The sequence below is a fragment of the Petromyzon marinus genome, chromosome 12 (assembly GCF_048934315.1).
Source record: "Petromyzon marinus isolate PM22_M1 ecotype Great Lakes invasive population chromosome 12, UKy_Petmar_22M1.pri1.0, whole genome shotgun sequence".
Classification (NCBI taxonomy): domain Eukaryota; kingdom Metazoa; phylum Chordata; class Hyperoartia; order Petromyzontiformes; family Petromyzontidae; genus Petromyzon; species Petromyzon marinus.
The window spans coordinates 14,436,418-14,456,417 of NC_133678.1; the positions used below are offsets into that span (position 1 = coordinate 14,436,418).

At 47.9% G+C, this 20,000-nt stretch overlaps 1 protein-coding gene across 3 annotated transcripts in view; it reads left to right on the forward strand.

Annotated features, from left to right (window-relative positions):
• Nucleotides 1-4,371, forward strand: part of UQCC1 (ubiquinol-cytochrome c reductase complex assembly factor 1) — a 23,143-nt gene extending 18,772 nt beyond the window's left edge. For all 3 annotated transcript variants that reach the window (XM_076066664.1, XM_076066665.1, XM_032952642.2), the window contains exon 9: nt 1,159-4,371. In XM_076066664.1, the coding sequence (XP_075922779.1) occupies nt 1,159-1,293 (135 nt within the window). In that variant the 3' untranslated portion in view covers nt 1,294-4,371. The remainder of the gene's footprint in view (nt 1-1,158) is intronic.
• Nucleotides 4,372-20,000: the final 15,629 nt, after the last annotated feature.

Below are 20,000 nucleotides of genomic sequence, written 5' to 3' on the forward strand. Positions count from 1 at the left end.
ACTACCAGCCAGCTACTCGCAGCCACACAGCCACCCATGCACCCCAACACTCACACCACAGCCAGCCAGCCACCAAAATTTATCCACCTACCCAGCCACGCACAACCCAACAAATGAACCAGCCATCCACCCATCCAGCCACTTACCCACCCTGCCACCCACCCTTGTGTTAATTGATGTATCGATGTGTCATAGCATGGCTACTGCCTACCTATCCACCGACGCTCACATGGGTCTAAGTTGGGCATTACTAAGAATGTACAATACAACCATGGCATTTTTATCCGTATAGCTTCTAAATACGATTGCATCTCAAATACGATTGCATCTCAAGATGCAATTGTATAGAAACATGTCCGCACTTTGACACGAGGATCAGAGTTGGTATCAGTATGCCGATACCCCATTTCCACTTTTCCACTGGTGTGTCCCAGCCGACCCAGCACGGGGAGGCCTTCATGGTACAGGTGGTGTGGGTTTCCACTGGCTATTTGCCACAAAGTGCCAGAACCAAATCAACTACACTGGCCTCACAAGATATTTCATCTTAAACTAAACATGTTTTATTTTACCAGGCAAGCCCCAATGAACTATATATAGCCCTTTTTCAGAAGCGACTTGGCCACAAATGATATGGCTTATCACGTGGAAATGTATAACAGCCAAATACTCTAAAATGCATTTTGATTCTAAGTGGGGAGGGAAAAACCAGAGGACCTGGAGAAAAATCCACACGACCATGGGAAGAACATGCAAACTCCAAATATACAGGCGTCAAAGTTGGGATCAAACCCACAACCTCCTGTACTCCAGGCAAGGTAGTTAACATCTTGCCACTATGGTACCCCTGAATCTGGCACGGGGCCAGGCATGGCGGTGGAGGACTAATGGACACTGATTACGTGTGACGTCAGTGACATGCTGTCAACATGGCTCAGGTTATTCAGTGGAAAAGCAACCTAGCATCTCCTCAGCCATTTAGAGCTGGTTCAGCACTGCCCCGGCTAGGCTCATTTGTGCAGTGGAAAAGAGGTATTAGGCCTAACATTAGCAAGGTGACTCTGTAGAACGTTTTCTGCAGTACTGAAACAGACGATCCTTAGCTTTTTGCCCTGACCTCACGCGACTGGCACCGCGTGTCCCCTCTCATCCCCGCAGATGCAGTACCTGGATGCCCTCAACGGGGACGACCTCCTCCTAACGGGCGACGTCAAGTGGAGGCCGCTCGTGGAAGAGAACCCACAGAGCATCCTCAAGGCCGAGGCTCCAGCATACAACGACGCGGGCCTCTGAGGGCAACCGCTCCAGTACCTCCACCCTTCCAGCATTCTGACCGGATTCCACCCCCCACCCTCTTGTTCACCTCGCCTCACACCCCTTGCTTCATCTCGACTTGTCTGTATTTAATCTCTCCACACCCTGTAGCCCTCTCTGTCCTCCACCTCCTCCACTCCTAGTTTATCCTTCACCTTGCAATATCTCCCCCACCTCCCCTCATGCCCTGTTGTTCACCACCTCCCTTTCCCATCTGCACCCTTTCCACCATCTTCTCCCCCTCGCCACACCACCCCTCCAGCACCAAACCCCATCCTCTCCCCCCTCACACCACTTGCCCTCCACTGCCTCTTGTTCCTCGGTCACCCCCACTGAGTTGAAGCAGGCACAACTGAAATATTGTGTGTGTGTGTTTGTATGTATGTCTTTGTGTGTGTAAGTTTAAGTGTATGTTGGTTTGTGTTTAGCTGTGCAAGAATGGAGAGTCGTGGTGCATCGTGTAGCGCCACGGTACTACAATCACAGCAAAACCTGGGTTCGATTCCCGGCCACGTTGCACAACTCTGGTGGCGCATGGTGATGCAACTTGTCCAGAGCCCTAACCTCTAGGTTGACTCAGCCTGAAATAGCTACCTATTACAGTGTGTGAACATCAGACAGACGTAGCTGGGTGTGGTGCTGGCCACGCCACCCCATTCGTGTGCATGTCATCCTGTGTAGACTTGTACCAAGAGCACCTGCGATTAACGTGGCTAACTGGGGGATTATTGTGTCATATGTTAGTAGTGTTAGGCAATAACGCATTGCTGGAAGCAGCTAACCAACAGTGGGTACCAGTCATCCCATATATTCCTTTGTCAGTGTATGATCAGATTATCTTCACTTGGCATGTACCGGTTGGTAACTTTTTACGATCATGTCAATATATTAAAAACACTGATTGTTTCTAAAATAAACTAGAGAGAGGAAAGTGGTATCGGCAAGTTGGATCATTGTGAGGACAGTGGCAGCCAATACAAACTGATCATGGTATGCAGCCTTCGGTCGTTGCATAGTGACATTATTGTTTAGATTAAATCATCACCAATAGCGGTGCTGGATAAAGAACTGTCATCATCCTGCTTGCGTTTGCTCTCTAATCCACCTGCTGCTCTTCATGTCCCCATCGGTGTAATCCCAAGGATGACATTTCACTGCTCCATGCCAGGTGCTTCGGGAGCTGCACCGAGCCAGCTCACTTTCTCCCTTGCTGTATATCAAGGGGAAAAGTGAGCTGCCCAATGCGGAAGCCGCCAATTTGCTTAAAGTCCACCTCCCCCCACCTCTGTATAAATGGGCACACCGCAGGCGATCGGCTGGTCGTGTGTGGTGGGGTAAAGTGCGGGTACTCTTCATCATCGACATTATCAACCACATAATCTCATCGAAGATGTCTGGCCAGTGTGGAAGTGGCTCTTCAAGATCAAGATCTCCATCTAGCCGAGGCCCTTGCGCCATAAGTGGCGCCATCAAGCAATTTCTATGCTGCACACCTTTACCTTTCACTCACTGCATTATACGTGTTATTTATACGCGCAAGGCAGCACAGGATGAATGCGTGCGTGTGTATGTCCGTTGTCGTGTGCTGTATTTAGGGAAGGAGCAAGCACGGAGCAAAGGTCAGGATGTCTTTAGAGGGGATGTCAAAATGTGTACCGTCATAACCCCCTGGATCACTGCACTTTGTTGTATTGCTGTCAGATTTGATGTCGGAATATTCCATGGCTCCGGTCAGGGTTAATCCATTGCTGCCATCATGGTACTGAGGTGGGGGGCGCGTTGGAGGGGAGCTTAACTCATCCCTGTCAGGATTATTAAATTGCTGCCACTGGCTTCGGACTGCCATCGAAGGATGAGCATCTTCTCAACCCATCTACGGAGGAAGACACTTTAACTTTTTTGCACAATTTTGTGCGATCACTAAATATAACCGTGCTTTTAATGTTTCACGTAAGCCAAACATTTAGTAACACCTTGCTTCCTCAATGCTCTTTAAAAGGCCCGACATTTTTACACACAATGTCATGTGACCCTTTCAGTCACTTATATAGACTTAGTGCAAGACTCCTGATTAATGCCGGCATGGGTACTAATGTCTGGTGGAGTCAACCTCGTGGTGGCCAGGACAAATTCACACAGCACTTAAACATGTACACAAAAAAATACCCTGTTATATTTACATAAGCTGCAGTAAAAATATATTTTATGATGTATGCGTATAATTCCCAATTTTAATGAGTTGCAGGTGGCCTTAGGTATGTAAAGGGGTGTAGAATTGAGAAATTGGTTGAACTGTCATAGGCGTACTCATTTTTGTTGGTTTTAATTCATAAATGCTGTTTTCCTAATGGTGAACGTTAAACAAGTCATGACATAAACACATAAACCACATTTTCGCATTTGGAAGTTATGTACAAGTCACATTTATGTACAAGTTACGTTCAAGTCACTTTCTTGAGAGCGGTCAACTAAACCGCGAACCTCCACAACAAGCAGAGAATGCTGGCGTCGTGTCGTCTCCCCAAATAGAGGGGACATGACCCCAGCTGTCAACGGGACACCAAGTCGATGGTTCAAATCCTAGAGTCCAGCATTTACTCCGGAATACTTCTGGGGTGGATAAACATAAGTACCGCATTCTGTCGATGTCCGACCAAAGGAATGTGGAAATATTGTCATCACTGGTTCAGAGGCGCCAGATCGGATTCCTAAATCCTCGACACCAGACAATGATGGGTATCGCCTGGGTGGTTAAATACCGGGTGGGCAAAATGTGCCAAGGATACAGTATTCACGTGCTTTTTTCCCGCAAGATCCCAACGTATTCGCGTTTCCTTGTGCACCGACACGGTTTTGACAGCGGTGCGTTGTGTGCGGCGTGTTTCGAGTGTTTTTTTTTCGGTTTATCGGGCGAGCTAGAGCCTAGGCTCTCGATCGGTCTCTTGTGGTGGTTTCTGAGTGCGCATGTATTTTTCGAGAGCCACTGTGATGCGCGTCGGCGCGCGTTCTTTTGAGGTTTGTACAGCTTTGCAAAATAAAACTTTTCCCCGGATGTTTTTTTTGTTGCCCCAATTCACATTTTTGGTGGCGTGAATGTTCCTGGATTAGTCTGTCTTGCTTTGTATGGAGTCGATCGGTAACGTGGTCTTGTTTGCTCTTGTTGATGTGAGCCCACTGGATGGAGTCCACAATAGCCTGGCGTGTATATGATATGGTGCCAGAAAATGATCGAGTCGGGCAGTAGCCTTACAATGTGGTCCAAAGTCTGAAGTATAGATTCACGTGAGACCCATAGACTTAAAGAATCGTAAACACACCTAAGACGTGCATAGAGAACCATACAGATGCAACAAACTTGAGCGAAGGGGGCAGTTCAGTTTATTTTCAGTTTATTTATTTTGGTATAGCCCTGTGAGCCATTCGGCTCTTGAATCGGGTGCAACCACAACAAACAAAAAAACACGAACAAAAAAACATCTTAAAGTGGTATTCAGTAGCCCACTGAGATTGATGGCTGTAGTCGCACTGTGCGAGATCCGCTCTTGTTGATTGTTCTGTAAAAAAACACAAAACACGTACAATGTCAAAGTGATGTTTACTAAGGAAAAGCCCCGTGGCATCACAAGACTTTGAGGGTCCTGCTTCAAATATTTGACACATTGTTTTTTTGTAGAATATGTTAAGTGCTGCAAAGGGGACATAAAACAAAAACAATTATGCAGATATGCAAGCACCCTACGTGCTGTGATAACATTTGCTGTACTATTTATAGCAGTGAAGGATGGCGGGAGGCAAATGTAATTGTCTCAAGATTTCACCTGATTCTAAATCTGGGTAAATTTACGGGTTATTTAAAGACAGCAATGTTGTCACAGCCAATGAGCACTGCCCATCTCCAATTACAACGCTAAGCCAGTGGTGTAAACGCCACGTTACTATGGCAACCGCACATCTCCACAGACAAAAAGACTTCCTGCAAAGCGACCCTCCATTTACCAGTCCCAAGGGGTTGATGGCTTGGGCCCTACGACCCAAGGACTTTACCCCGCGACTTTAGGGTCGGTTAGAGATCCTCACCACGAGAGGGCGATCGTGGCTCGTGTTAATGCTTATTGAGGTCACCTGGAAGCTATTTTGCAAAACACCCGTGTTCAAGAAAATGTCTGGACACAAAGTGGAAATACATTTCATTCCATCTGCCTATCATGGGACTCCTGACGTTATGTTTACCAGCAACATTTGTATCACCAGCGAAACCCTGAGGCCGGTTGTAACGTTTAGGCTCATCAGCACTGTCACCTTACTCCTTTTTGTTCTTTCAGTAAAGCAGGCCATGCTTTCCCACCTGTTGACGGACGCTTGTGTTGCGCCCGAAACGTCGTGATTTCTTTTATTTTCTACCTACGTGACTTTACCGAAAGAACCAAAGAGTATGGATTCCTGCAGTCACGAAAGCTTCAAATCAACTGTGTAACCTGTTAAACAAAATTAATGCTCCTGTGCTGATTTGTGTCATTGGCAACCAATCCCCATTGATTGTACCGTGGTACCAATTTTTCCCAAATCGGTACATTTGTACAAATCCTCAAGAAATTGGATAAAATATATCTTCGTATGTGTCATATAGTGACACATACGAAGATGAACATGGATTGGAGGACATGAGCTGGAGGGGATGATGGTGGATGGTGGAGACTAATGACGCAGTAGCAGCCAAAGGGCGAAACACATTCGAGGGCACGTACACCATGGAGAAGGAGCAACGAAATCCGCGTAGTGTGTAGGAGCTAGACGGAGTGTAGTATCACATACTAGATGGTGACGATTTGGCGAGGCCTTTATCCAACAGTGGATTGATCATGGCTGATGATTGACATGACTAAATAGCTCGTCTGGTTAAATGTTGGTGTTAAACATTGGCCCCGTCAGCCCATGGACTGATGGACTGCAATGATGTTTAACGTATGAGAGATGGAGAGGTTCCTCCAGCTGTTGTTTTCAGTTTCAGTTGCTTTATTTTGGTATAGCCGTGAGCCATTCGGCTCTTGAATCGGGTGCAAGCACAACAAACAAACAAAACAAAAACACGACCGTGTGGTGCGCACTGCTCGTGTTTTCCACATCGGTTTTCAGACCATGTGTTTGAATCCACGGGGAGGTTCATAGGCGCCTCTCTTAGCCAATCACATTGGCATAGACACTCCGCATGAAGGTACCATCCGTGGACTCGTGTGAGCGCTGCGGTGGCGAGATGTTAACGACCTCGCCTGGCATACAGGAGGTCGCCTGTCGGGATAGAACTTCCATGTTCTCGCTGTGGTCGCGTGGATTTTTCTCCGAGTCTTTCGGTTTTCCCTCCACATTTAGAATCATGGGTTTAGAGTGTTTGGCTGCTATAAATGTAAACATTAGCTAAGTCGCTGATGGCCAGGTCGCTTCTGAAAAATAGCTATATAGCTCAATGGGCCTTAGGAGCCGTCCATAAATGACGTCACGCGATTTTGGACGATTTTTGACCCACCCCCCCCCTCGTCACACGGCGTCACAAAAAGTCAGACCCCCCCTCTCAAATATGACGTCACAAAGCTCTGCCTCCCCCCCAAAAAAAAATAAAACATGCTTCAAATCGTATTCTTGGTTCTTTCGTTAGTGTCACGTTGAATGGAAACAATAAAATAATAAAATATATAACACAATATATATTTTATTGTTTCCCTTCAACGTGACTTTTCCGAAAGAACCAATAATATGAATCACTGCAGTCACGAAAGCTTTAAATCAAAATTTTTATGCTTCAAATCGCTTTAAATTATTGTCATTGTAGTGCGTTTTAAATGTGGCGCTGCACTCTGATGTTGTAGGAGAAAACATTTATAAAAAAAATCTATTTAATTAATTAGAACGTGTTGTCTATATTTATTTAAAGTTGTGCATTTTGATGTGACGTCACACATCGTCACAAATGTCTGACCCCCCCCCCCCCAGCTGCGTGACGTCATTTATGGACGGCCCCTTACCTGGTCGTAGGTTAGTTTATAGTATTCACATTGTGCACTGCACGCCTCTGATTGGCCAACGACCCAGAGGTAATTTCTGAGAATGTACAGCTGCCATGGGTTCTCACGATCGTTGTCGTTTCGAGGTAGCTGCTTCTCGGGTAAATCTGTAAATCTTCCCAGGGCAATCAAAGTCCCGTGTGTTGTCAGTTGCGTAACAATGCCCCGCTCACTCAAGGCGATGCATCTCATGCACGTTGTTCTCCCCTCTATCGGTATTGCTGCATTCTGTCTGTCGCAATAGGTTCCCGTTTGTTGTGTGTCTCTGTGGTGGCAACTCCGCTATCTCCCCACACCCCGTACGATGTGTATTGAAATATCCGATTGTATCCATAAATACAAACCTATTACTCTCGGCACATTCACACGTTATTACCCACCACTTCACATCATGGACGTAGGTGTAATCCGAGTCAACTTGTACTGTGCAGTGGTGCTAAGTTGCGATCATTATTACGAATGCAGTGCAGCAACCTACTCCGTGGGACTGAAGCGTCGTCATCCTGTGAAGAGACTGGACCTCACCAGAGGAATGTGGAATTTCCACCGCTTGACTCAGGCCTGTAAACAGGAAATGAGCTCTGCCAGCCTATTGCTCGTCGAAGAGAATGGAGTTATTTATTGACACGGACACTGAGAAAGAAAAATGAACAAAAGCTGAGAGCGGCAAAACAAAGCGTGGAGTGAGATGCCATCCGCTCCGGGGATGCCCACTGAGAAGGACGATGATCACGCGGATCGGAGAGCAAAAGCAAATGAGAGACATAACAACATCGACTGTCCGGGGCAGTGAGAGGACCTGGACAGAACACAATCCCTCGAAGGGAGTTTCGCCGTCACCCCTCCACCAGAGTGGCCAAATAATCCCCGTGAGCGACGCTGCGTAGAGAGGCCTCTATACAGTCGTGAATTAACCTTGCTCTATATAGTGTTATTCACCAATGCCCATGCCGTTTTAACAAATGTACAATTTTAGCTCACAGTGGACAAGGTTTTACTTTTGGCAGGGCCATACGGACGCGTGTTTACAGAGCGGAAGGCACCACTCTGTGTATAAACAGCCATAATTTTGCTATATTTATAACATCACTTTTTTTCAAGCAATACAAAAACAGACGAGGGGAGCCGAGATGTTGATAATGAGCTTACGGAAGAGCTGCGACAGTTAGTTTAGTAAAATTAATTTAATTGGCAAAAATATGTGTAAATTGGCTACATTTTTCGTGCGGTCAATTTACTGGGAATTCGTGGAAGCCCCCTTCCAATCCAGCATGACGTGCGCTGATGATGACATCACCAAGCCCTGCCCGTCACCTCCCGTCCAGCAGCACACGTGGGAACACACGAGAGACTTTTTTTTCCAACTCGTGTCGTATTATCCGATCGGCTGAATGTTCAAAACGGTGACCGGTTGGGTGATCGATTACTCAGTTAACAGAATAGCCCAGCTCGAGTTTATTGGCAACAGTCTAATGTTGTACTCCTGCAGTGAAACCTGGGTGGTGATTCATCTCCACTGTTGGCCCTGAGCTAATGGTGGAAATTCCACACTCTTGTGGTGGGGAATAGTCCATCTATAGTACGAGCACCATTGACTTCCCACAAAACAATGCAGTTGATGTTGTTCGACTGTACGGATGGGAAGACGGGAACTTGCATCGTTGGAATGGAATTGGATATTGCTTTGCTCGCTGGACATCAATTTAATGTCTCGCCAGAGAAGCCTCACTGAGTCTCAGAACTCTTTTAGGAGTGTCCTGCTATGGGATGTGCTCCCAGGTGCTGTCCAAGTGTGTCTGCATGGTCGAAAACAAGTGTCCAGAGAAAGCCCACCCATACTAGGTAAGGTAATTGCCCACAGGTTCCACACTTACTTGCTGTGTTGCCGTTCGCACACAAACCATTCGAGCTTTACAGGTGTTCATAGATATTGGACTAGTTCAAATCCTATAGTCAAGGGGGGTAACCGGAACACATCATCACCTCTCCATGAAATGAGTGCCGCAGTGTGGAAACAGAGCAGTGGCGTCCTCTGGCCAGACTGCCCTTTGCCAAGGGAATGTAGAATATCCCGTCACTGCCTGGGGGACCACAGCACCACTCACCGCTCGGTGTTTACAAGCGAACACTTTAACCTGACGCTCATCATCACCACCGCGCCCAGCCAAAAAAAAGTCGATGGTCACTCTTCCAGCAAGAGGTTCCACGATGTGGAGGTGTTAACTACCTCGCCTGGTATACAGTTGGTTTAGAGTTCGATCCCAACCCTGACGCCTGTATATTTAGAGTTTGCGTGCCTCTCTCTCCCCGTGGTCGCGTGGATTTTTCTCCGGGTTCTCCCGTTTTTACCTCCGCATTTAGAAACAACATGCGTTTGGAGTATTTCGTTCCTATAAATTCCCACGTGATAAGTTGAGCTATAATTTGTCGCCAGGTCGCTTCTGAAAAAGAGCTATACAGTTCAGTGGGCCTTACCTGGTAAAATAAAAAAAAGTTTTTTTTAGTTTAAGAGTGACCGAGTCTCTCCCCCAACGACTGCTGCGTGTTCTCATCAGTGCCCGGCCATGTCATTTGGGGGCGGCTGAGGTCACGCGCGCGGCCAAAAGCTCGGCTCATTTCGCCGAGACGGCAGTAAAACCAAACCCCAAGTGTTGGCCTCTGAGTTGGCGGCAGCAAAGCCATGTGTCTCCCTTCAATCTGCCACCGGAGAATCCAGCCTCTCTCTGTGACAAGTTCATCGTGAGGCCCGATCGCAGGACATTTTCTGGAAAGTTTGGGAGGGTGGGAACGGGAGAATGGCGTTTACTGCGTTTGGTATTATCCGAATTTGTTTTTTTCCCCTGTGGCCTTTGGCAGAGTTGCGCTAATTTTAACACGGTCAATGTACTGTATGGAACATCATGCTATGCGTTACATGAAGAGAAGCGATGTGCTGTAAACTTTAAATAAGCATTATGAAAATTAGCGCAATGAAATTCTGTATGATGTAACGGCTGGCCGTGCTCTACGCAACACGGTGGCGGTGGGCACATGGGGGAACTTGGAGTTAGAACCTCGGGTAGATCAACTTTCCTAAACGCGGGGAAATGCCTCACCGGGTGTGTACGCGAGAGTAGGAACGCGTCAGTTTCGCCATCGTTGCAAAAATACCTGCTGCGCTGGGTGTGGGCGGTTCATTGGTCAGGGCGGATATGTGGTAGTTAAATTAACTTTCCCTGTTCGTGAAGTAGGCTATCGCGACCAATATCATTCATAATATAGTTTTCTTTTGGGTTAGTTCGCGTAAATATATAAAGGTGTCGTTAAACCCGCCACCACCCGACACAGCCAATTAGTAAGGTTTGTCACGTAAACAGAACATGCCAATTCGTTACTAGTACAGCACACCGGTGTGTTGGAGAGCAAATCCACAACATTTACAATCTGAGTACGTTTTACCAATAACTACAACTAGCTTCATCAGGCAGGTGGTGGCGGGTTTAACTTTCCCTCTCCATTGGCAGCTCCAAGTTCGGAGTGGAAATTCTATTTTACCATGGAACTATTGATAGGACAGCCGCCAGTGACTTAATTGCATCCCACCCTGGAGAGCTGGTGGGCTGAGCTGACCCGCGGCTGGGATTTGAATGCGACGTGTACCTCCTCCAGCTCGTGACAAACTCACCCAGAAAGCGCCAGGTCGAGTCAGGTGTCAGACGCCAGAGAAGGGTTGAGGCTGGATTATGCTCGGGTGGGTGACCACCGTGCAATGCAAACTCCACACATTCGCCAATAACACTGCGTGGGCTTAAAGGGGAATACAATATCTAAGAGGCAATGTTTGCGCCATGGCTCTTCTGCAAAGCAGATAACATTAAATATAAGCAGAATCCGAATGTCAGAATCAGAATATGTATTTTTTCTGGAGGAATCCGATAAGCTATGGAAACGTTTTCACAGATGTCCAGCTATGCACGTCTGGCTGTTGTAGGCTGTTACTAGACTTTGTAGTGCGCAGTAGAGGTGCAGTGCAACTTATTCTATTGTTGTACTGTATCTCTATGCTCCAATGTCAATGTTCCTCGCCTTCACGACCCACAAAGGCCAGCGTGGTAAAGTGCGGTAACCAACCCCCCCCCCCTCCACCACCACAACCACCCACACGCCATAGTGGGGCCCTCATCCAGCAGTGGATTGCAAAATATGTGTGCACATTCGCATGCTTCTGACCGAGTTTGGAGCCTTGAGCAAAGTGCCCCCCCCCACCCCCAAGGCCGGTGTAATTGTCCAATCAACGTGCCCCCTGTTGATCGAGCACTGGGGCTGCTCTCATCTCCATCAGTGGTCCTGAGCCATTGGTGGAAATTTCCACATTTCTATGCAAGTTGCAAATTAACTAAGGCTGAAATGACAATAATAATACTTGCAATCGAAACGTCGTGATAATTGTATAGTTTCATTTTTATTATTTTATTATTTCCCTTCTACGTGACTTTACCGAAAGAACCAAGAATATGAATCCCTGCAGTCACAAAAGCTTTAAATCGAAATTTATGACTTTTTCACTCCACACAGTTCAGTGTCTCCACTGTGTAAACAAGCCTCTGTATTGCCGACCAAGAGTGAAACACCCCGTCAGCTCAGTTCGTTTTATTTTTACATTTGTTAACGGAGTACAGGAATAAACAACAAATGCAGACCTTTAACCAATCCACTGTTTGTTGAAAGCCTCCCCACCCACCCTATGCCAGTAATTTGGGTGATTTTACCATACTTCACCAAGCTGGTTGTGCGGGTTGAAGGGTGGGGGCAGGGGGAGACCAGGACTGATTCAGATATTAAATAAAATGAAACACGTTTTTTTTTCCAGGTAAGGCCCAGTGAGCTACAATAACGCTCTTTTTTAGAAGCGACCTGGCCACAAATGATAGTGCAACTAAAGTGGAGTATCATCATGTGGACATTTAAAGCAGCCAGATCATCTAAGCCGGAGGATCCAGAGAAAAATCCACGCAACCACGTAGAGAGAGACATGTAAACTCCAATTAAACAGGCGTCAGGGTCGGGATCGAACCCACGACCAACCTGTATACCAGGCGAGGTAGTTAACATCTCGTCACCGTGGCACCCAATTATATTACCAATGATGCCAGCAATGGCTACGATCCCCGCCCACACCAACCCTGCATGGTGTGGAGAGGCCCAGTTCTAGCAGTGGAGTGACAAGAAGGGCCGTACTTCATCGGTACGCCTCCTGACTGCGGCCAGGTGGACGTAGGCGAGAAGGAGGAAGTAGAGGAGAGAGTCTCAGAAAAACAATAAAACCTTACATACCCTTTTGTGGGGAGGCGTTGAGTAAACAACGTCTTTACTCACAGGGTCTTTGCGGAGTTTAAAACTCACAATGGTTACAGTTCAAGATGATCAATGATTGTCACTTAAAAGAAAATATTATGACTGTCGGTCTGACTCGAGCACTCGACTTGAGAGTTCAAATGCCGGTCAGGGATCCATTCATATTATCATCTTCCTTATGAGGGTCTAGAAAACGAGCAACACTTCGTAAGAATTAAACAGTGGCCATTTTATCCAGAAGCGTGTCCCCGTAATACTAAGTACTGTCATAATTTCCATCCTTTTGCCAATTCACTTCTGGATGAAGGTCTCCCACACCGTGTTGAATGTGGGGTTTGTTTGGCGATACTTCACCACACCGGTTAGTTAGCCCCGGCCTCAGGTCACCGGATGGATAGTGCAGTGATCTAATCGCTGTATACCTCTTCAGCCCATTCCCATCAGAAAAAGCAAATTCCACTTTCCGCTCGGGGCTGGCATTGAAGTCTAGCTCCGCTGAGCGCTCGTTTGATCAGAGAGACGCTGCGACTCTGACTCGCTATGATGATGATTATGAGTTCAAAGCAGCATTTGTGGTCACTTGTGGAATTGCCCCAAAGCTATGTTAGACGATGCACATGTGGAATTTGTAACACTGCAAACCCAACACACGCTAAAAAAAAATACCCGTGATTTAGCTACAGGTCAGTAATTTTCCCACAGGAATGTTTGGTTCACAAAAAATATATTGATATTTTTTTTATTTTGGATACAATATTCAGGGTGAGTGTTAGGGCAGGGGTAATGGAATTATTGTAGGTGGAGGTGAATGACCATCATTATTATTACCATCACTTTTATACTGTAATCAGTACAGGATCAGTCACATCCGCACTGGCTCAGTGCTCTGACATAGCCATGATGCATGTGTCGCGCTGTAAATGGGCTGCGTGCACCTACCTGCAGTAGCAGACAGGGCCCACCAGGGGCAGTACCTGGCACCGGCATGTGGGTCGCTACATTCCCCAGCCCCAAAGCAGGAAGGAGCTGCGGGGTGTTCTGGGATCCCCCGAGACCCCTCCCAACAGGAGGGGGCTGCGGGGTGTCCGAGGATCCCCCGAGACCCCCCCCTGGAGCTCTCTGGAAGGGAGGCGTGGCCAGGGGCTGATACACCTGGGAGGTGTACAAAAGCCGGACCTCTGGGCGGGTCCGGGGCCAGTTGAAGACTGAAGACCAGCTAGCTAGTTGAAGACTAAAGCCCAGCGAGCTAGGACCCTGGGACTCACCTGACCTGCCGCCTTTGTAAGGGCCGGGTCTGAGTAGGCCAGTGGTCGGGACCTGTACCTTGGCTGGGTCGGGTCGGAGCAGCCTCCCCTAGGTCACCCCTAACCGGAAGACCCAGAGACCGTGGCCCCAGTAGTCGGGCACGTCAGTCCAGAGGGGTACCTTCTTAGGCAGCGGGTGAAGGGGCCGTAACCCCTTCAAGTGTATAAGGGTTCGCTATGCGTTGTGTCGTAGCTGTGTGTTAATAAACGTGTTGCCTCCAACATTCGTCTCCACCATCGTAAAACCCATCACTACAAAGAGCTCTCTGTTTACCCAGGAAGATGTCACTGATTCGAATATCTAGTTTCTATGAGGCAGCTAACTCGAGACTCAAGTTGGTCTGAATTGGCCAAATTTTTCCCGTTTCCATTGCCCCTAACATTTTTTGATTTGCCATCTTTGCCGAGCCCTTGAATAAAAATTAGTCCAGCGAATTCACACTAATGGCCAAATAAAATTGGAGTTGACGACAACGACAACAACCACAGTGCACAGAGATAAAGCGATGAAATTGTCTCGTGTGCAGGAGCGAGATTGTTCCGTCATAAAAAAAACATGCGCGATGGCATTAACATTGGGAGGCCTTCATCAAGCAGTAGATAAATCACAGCTGCTGATGGTGAATGTACTAAGGTACTCTTGAGTGTTTATTGCTGTAATGTGTGCTATGTAATGGACTGCAATACCATTGCATTTATTGCTTGGCTAATACTTGGGATTTTTTTGAGGCGAAGAGGGGAAGTTTGTTGTTATGGTCAGGGCCGCCCAGAGGTTCCTGGACGCACCGGGCAGATTTGTCACTGCGTCCAACCTACAAACCAAATTATTTTGACGAAATATCACTTCTGATTGATCTCATGCATAGAATCGTGTGTTAACCCATCACACTGCAGGCCACAACAACACAGTGTGCACTTTTAAATCTAGGTTGAAAACGAATTTCTTTCGATATGTTGTGTTTAGTTTGTTGTCCTTCCCCCACACCTCTGAAGAGCACGGTTGGCTATGTACAGTGTGAAAAAGGTTCAACAAATATTTCCCCGTATAACCTTTAACAGACTATTGAGGCAAGTGTTGTTAGCAGGAATCGAACTTGGGTCACTGGGTTCATAGCGCAGCGTGCTAACCGCTACACTCCATCTCCCCACAGCAAAACACTCACCCACTCACCACACTGCAGGTCACAACAACACACTCACCCACTCACCACACTGCAGGTCACAACAACACACCCACCATCTCACCACACTGCAGGTATCACACCAACACACCCACTCACTCACCACACTGCATGTCACAACAACACACCGACCCACCACACTGCAGGTCACAACAACACACCCACCCACACACCACACTGCAGGTCACAACACACCAACCCACCCACTCACCACACTGCAAGCATCACAACAACACACCCACCCACTCACCACACTGCAGGTCACAACAACACTCCCACCCACTCACCACACTGAAGGTATCACAACAATACACTCACCCACTCACTACACTGGAGGTCACAACAACACACCCACCCACTCACCACTCTGCAGGCATCACAACAACACACTCACCCACTCACCACACTGCATGTATCACAACAACACTCCCACCCACTCACCACACTGCAGGTATCACAACAACACTCACCCACTCACCACACTGCAGGTATCGCAACAACACACTCACCGAATCACCACAATGGAGGTCACAACAACACACTCACCCTCTCACCACACTGCAGGTCACAACAACACACCCACCCACTCACCACACTGCAGGTCACAACACACCCACCCACTCACCACACTGCAGGTATCACAACAACACTCCCACCCACTCACCACACTGCAGGTATCACAACAACACACTCACCCACTCACCACACTGCAGGTATCACAACAACACACTCACCCACTCACCACACTGCAGGTATCACAACAACACACCCACCCACGCACCACACTGCAGGCATCACAACAACACACCCACCCACTCTCCACACTGCAGGTATCACAACAACACTCCGACCCACGCACCACACTGCAGGTCACAACAACACTCCCACCCAATCACCACACTGCAGGTATCACAAAGAACACACTCACCGAATCACCACACTGAAGGTATCACAACAACACACTCACCCACTCACTACACTGGAGGTCACAACAACACACCCACCCACTCACCACTCTGCAGGCATCACAACAACACACTCACCCACTCACCACACTGCATGTATCACAACAACACTCCCACCCACTCACCACACTGCAGGTATCACAACAACACTCATCCACTCACCACACTGCAGGTATCGCAACAACACACTCACCCACTCACCACACTGCAGGTATCACAACAACACACTCACCCACTCACCACACTGCAGGTCACAACAACACACCCACCCACTCACCACACTGCAGGTCACAACACACCCACCCACTCACCACACTGCAGGTATCACAACAACACTCCCACCCACTCACCACACTGCAGGTATCACAACAACACACTAACCCACTCACCACACTGCAGGTATCACAACAACACACTCACCCACTCACCACACTGCAGGTATCACAACAACACACTCACCCACTCACCACACTGCAGGTATCACAACAACACTCCCACCCACGCACCACACTGCAGGTCACAACAACACTCCCACCCACTCACCACACTGCAGGTATCACAAAGAACACACTCACCGAATCACCACAATGCAGGTCACAACAACACACTCACACACTCACCACACTGCAGGTCACAACAACACTCCCACCCACTCACCACACTGCAGGTCACAACAACACACCCACCCACTCACCACACTGCAGGTATCACAACAACACTCCCACCCACTCACCACACTGCAGGTATCACAACAACACACTCACCGAATCACCACAATGCAGGTCACAACAACACACTCACCCACTCACCACACTGCAGGTCACAACAACACACCCACCCACTCACCACACTGCAGGTCACAACACACCCACCCACTCACCACACTGCAGGTATCACAACAACATTCCCACCCACTCACCACACTGCAGGTATCACAAGAACACTCTCACCCACTCACTACACTGCAGGTCACAACAACACACCCACCCACTCACCACTCTGCAGGCATCACAATAACACACCCACCCACTCACCACACTGCAGGTATCACAACAACACACTCACCCACTCACCACACTGCAGGTATCACAACAACACACTCACCCACTCACCACACTGCAGGTATCACAACAACACACCCACCCACGCACCACACTGCAGGTATCACAACAACACTCACCCACTCACCACACTGCAGGTATCACAAACAACACACTCACCGAATCACCACAATGCAGGTCCCAACAACACTCACACACTCACCACACTGCAGGTCACAACAACACTCACCCACTCACCACACTGCAGGTATCACAACAACACTCACTCATCACACTGCAGGTCACAACAACACTCCCACCCACTCACCACACTGCAGGTGTCACAACAACACACTCACCCACTCACCACACTGCAGGTCACAACAACACATCCACCCACTCAACCCTCTGCAGGCATAACAACAACACACTCACCCACTCACCACACTGCAGGTATCACAACAACACACTCACCAACTCACCACACTGTGAGTGTGTAGGTGTGACATACAGTGTGGTGGGTGGGTGAGTGTGTAGTTGTGACATACAGCGTGGTGGGTGGGTGAGTGTGTAGGTGTGACATACAGTGTGGTGGGTGGGTGGGTGAGTGTGTAGTTGTGACCTACAATGTGGTGGGTGGGTAGTTGTGGCATACAGCGTGGTGGGTGGGTGAGTGTGTAGGTGTGACATACAGTGTGGTGGGTGGGTGAGTGTGTAGTTGTGACCCGTAGTGCGGTGGGTGGGTGAGTGTGTGGTTGTACAGTGTAGTGAGTGGGTGAGTGTATTGCTGTGACCTATAGTGTGGTGGATAGGTGAGTGTGTTGTTGTGACCTGCACTGTCAGCTATGATGATGGTGTGGCATGACCTTCAATAATATTAGACATTGGCTGCTTGATTAATGATAAAGGCTACCAAATGAGCCAGTTTGACCGGGACAGTCCCCGTTTCGGAAAGGCTGTTCTGGGGTCCATCCCCTGAAGGGTTGTGACATTTTCGATGTTGTCACCGTGTTGGCCTCGTGCGCGACTGACGATGGGCAATGGTGGAGCTACCTGACTAGTGGACACGGCAGGGCTGTGTGGGTGGTGCTAGTGTTTTAGTGGGCGTGGCTATGTAAAAGTGGGCAGTGCTGATGTCATGGGAGGAGCTACCAGCTCACCATGTGTCCAAGTTGAGCCCCCGAGAAATGTGGTCACTTTATATAAAAAACGAGTCTGATGGTGATAATGGGCTGAGTTGACCGTTTACAGTGATTTGGTTTGGCTCGATTATTATTACCGAAGCATCACTCAGCAGGTTTCAGTTGTGTTGTTAGGTTGTAGATCGTGTTGAGGTGGACCATTCGTTGCAAGTAATGGGTCCCCGTAATTAGATTACCAAAGGAAGTTACTGGCACTGATCTATTATTACTCCATTTTCCAATCAATCAGATTACATTTGCTTAGCATGCAATGGTAAGTTATTTTCACGATTGCTTTGACAAACTAATTTTTTTCAATAATTCCAAAAACGATTTAAAAGGGTAGATGATTAAGTCAGGAGCTTTGGTTAATGTGAGGACAGTGGCAGCCAATGCACATAGATCATGATACCCAGCATACAATTACAGCATAGGGCAGGCCTGGTATTACAAGTTTAAGTCAACCCAGTGTAGGTTAATGTTAACTATAATAAAAGTAATCATATTTCATAACTTTGGAACACCGATGACTACATTTTATCACGTGTCTTACATGTAATTTAATCAGTAAAGAAAGACCAATAACAGTACAGTTATCTGGATTATCCAGGTTGTGGATTAACTATGCTTGAAAAAAAATGAATATCTTGACCGCAAACTGGTTTAATTATTATCTGTTCCTCACTCATTAGAGACCAGTGACTCAGTGCCCTTGCGAAGGCACTGGAGTCTGCTTCGAAGAGGTGAGGCCTTGCCATCAGTCCTACCAAAACAAACCACCTGCCTGGGTATTTTATGTAATCAAACACTCCACCCCTTCCACAACTCCCCATGAGTAATGGGGCAGTTGTGGCGAAAGTGGAGGAGTTCGCATAACTGGATAGTGTGCTGATCATGCCCAGTTCCGGTTTGGCAATTGAAGTCTAGTGGCGTTAGCTTTTCATCAACTGTGTAACGCTGTGTGTAAGCTACCTGGTATATCGCTCCATACTAACCTCCGGGTCTTCTCGACCAGTTATGCTCTTTATTTATGATTGCGAAACGTGGACCACTATGAAAGCACATCTGCGCAGGTTTGAAACATTCAGACTGGCCTGCCTATGATACATCCTGGATTTAACCAGATTATATTGTGTGCGGATATCACAATTTCTTGAAAGATTTGGACACGGTCCCATCAGTGAGATATTCGGGCAGGCGATGCTGCGTTGGCTGGGTCATGTAGCCCGCATGCCCAGCCACTGCATGCCTAATCAACTTCCGTTAAGCTAGATATAGGGGGCTAAACTGTCGTTGCACAGGCTAGAGAAGAGATATGGACTGATGTGGTACAGGAGGATGTGGAGCTGAGTGGACTTGGTCTGGTACCAGCGGGGTCAAGATCGGTGTCTGTGGAAGAGGCTCGTGAATGACGCTACTGGGTAGTTGGAGGCATTCGCCCTCCTGCAATAACGGAAGAGCGAACAGTCACAACAATGAGTGGAGCGCCGGGCGGATAAAACGCAGTAGGGAGCCCAAGGTGGTGCATCTGCCAGTCATCTCAGTCAGTCGACCCATGGCACCTGGGCATGTCCCGTATACTCCTGCCAGCAGCGAGCCTTCCACACTTCACGGGATAGCTTCAA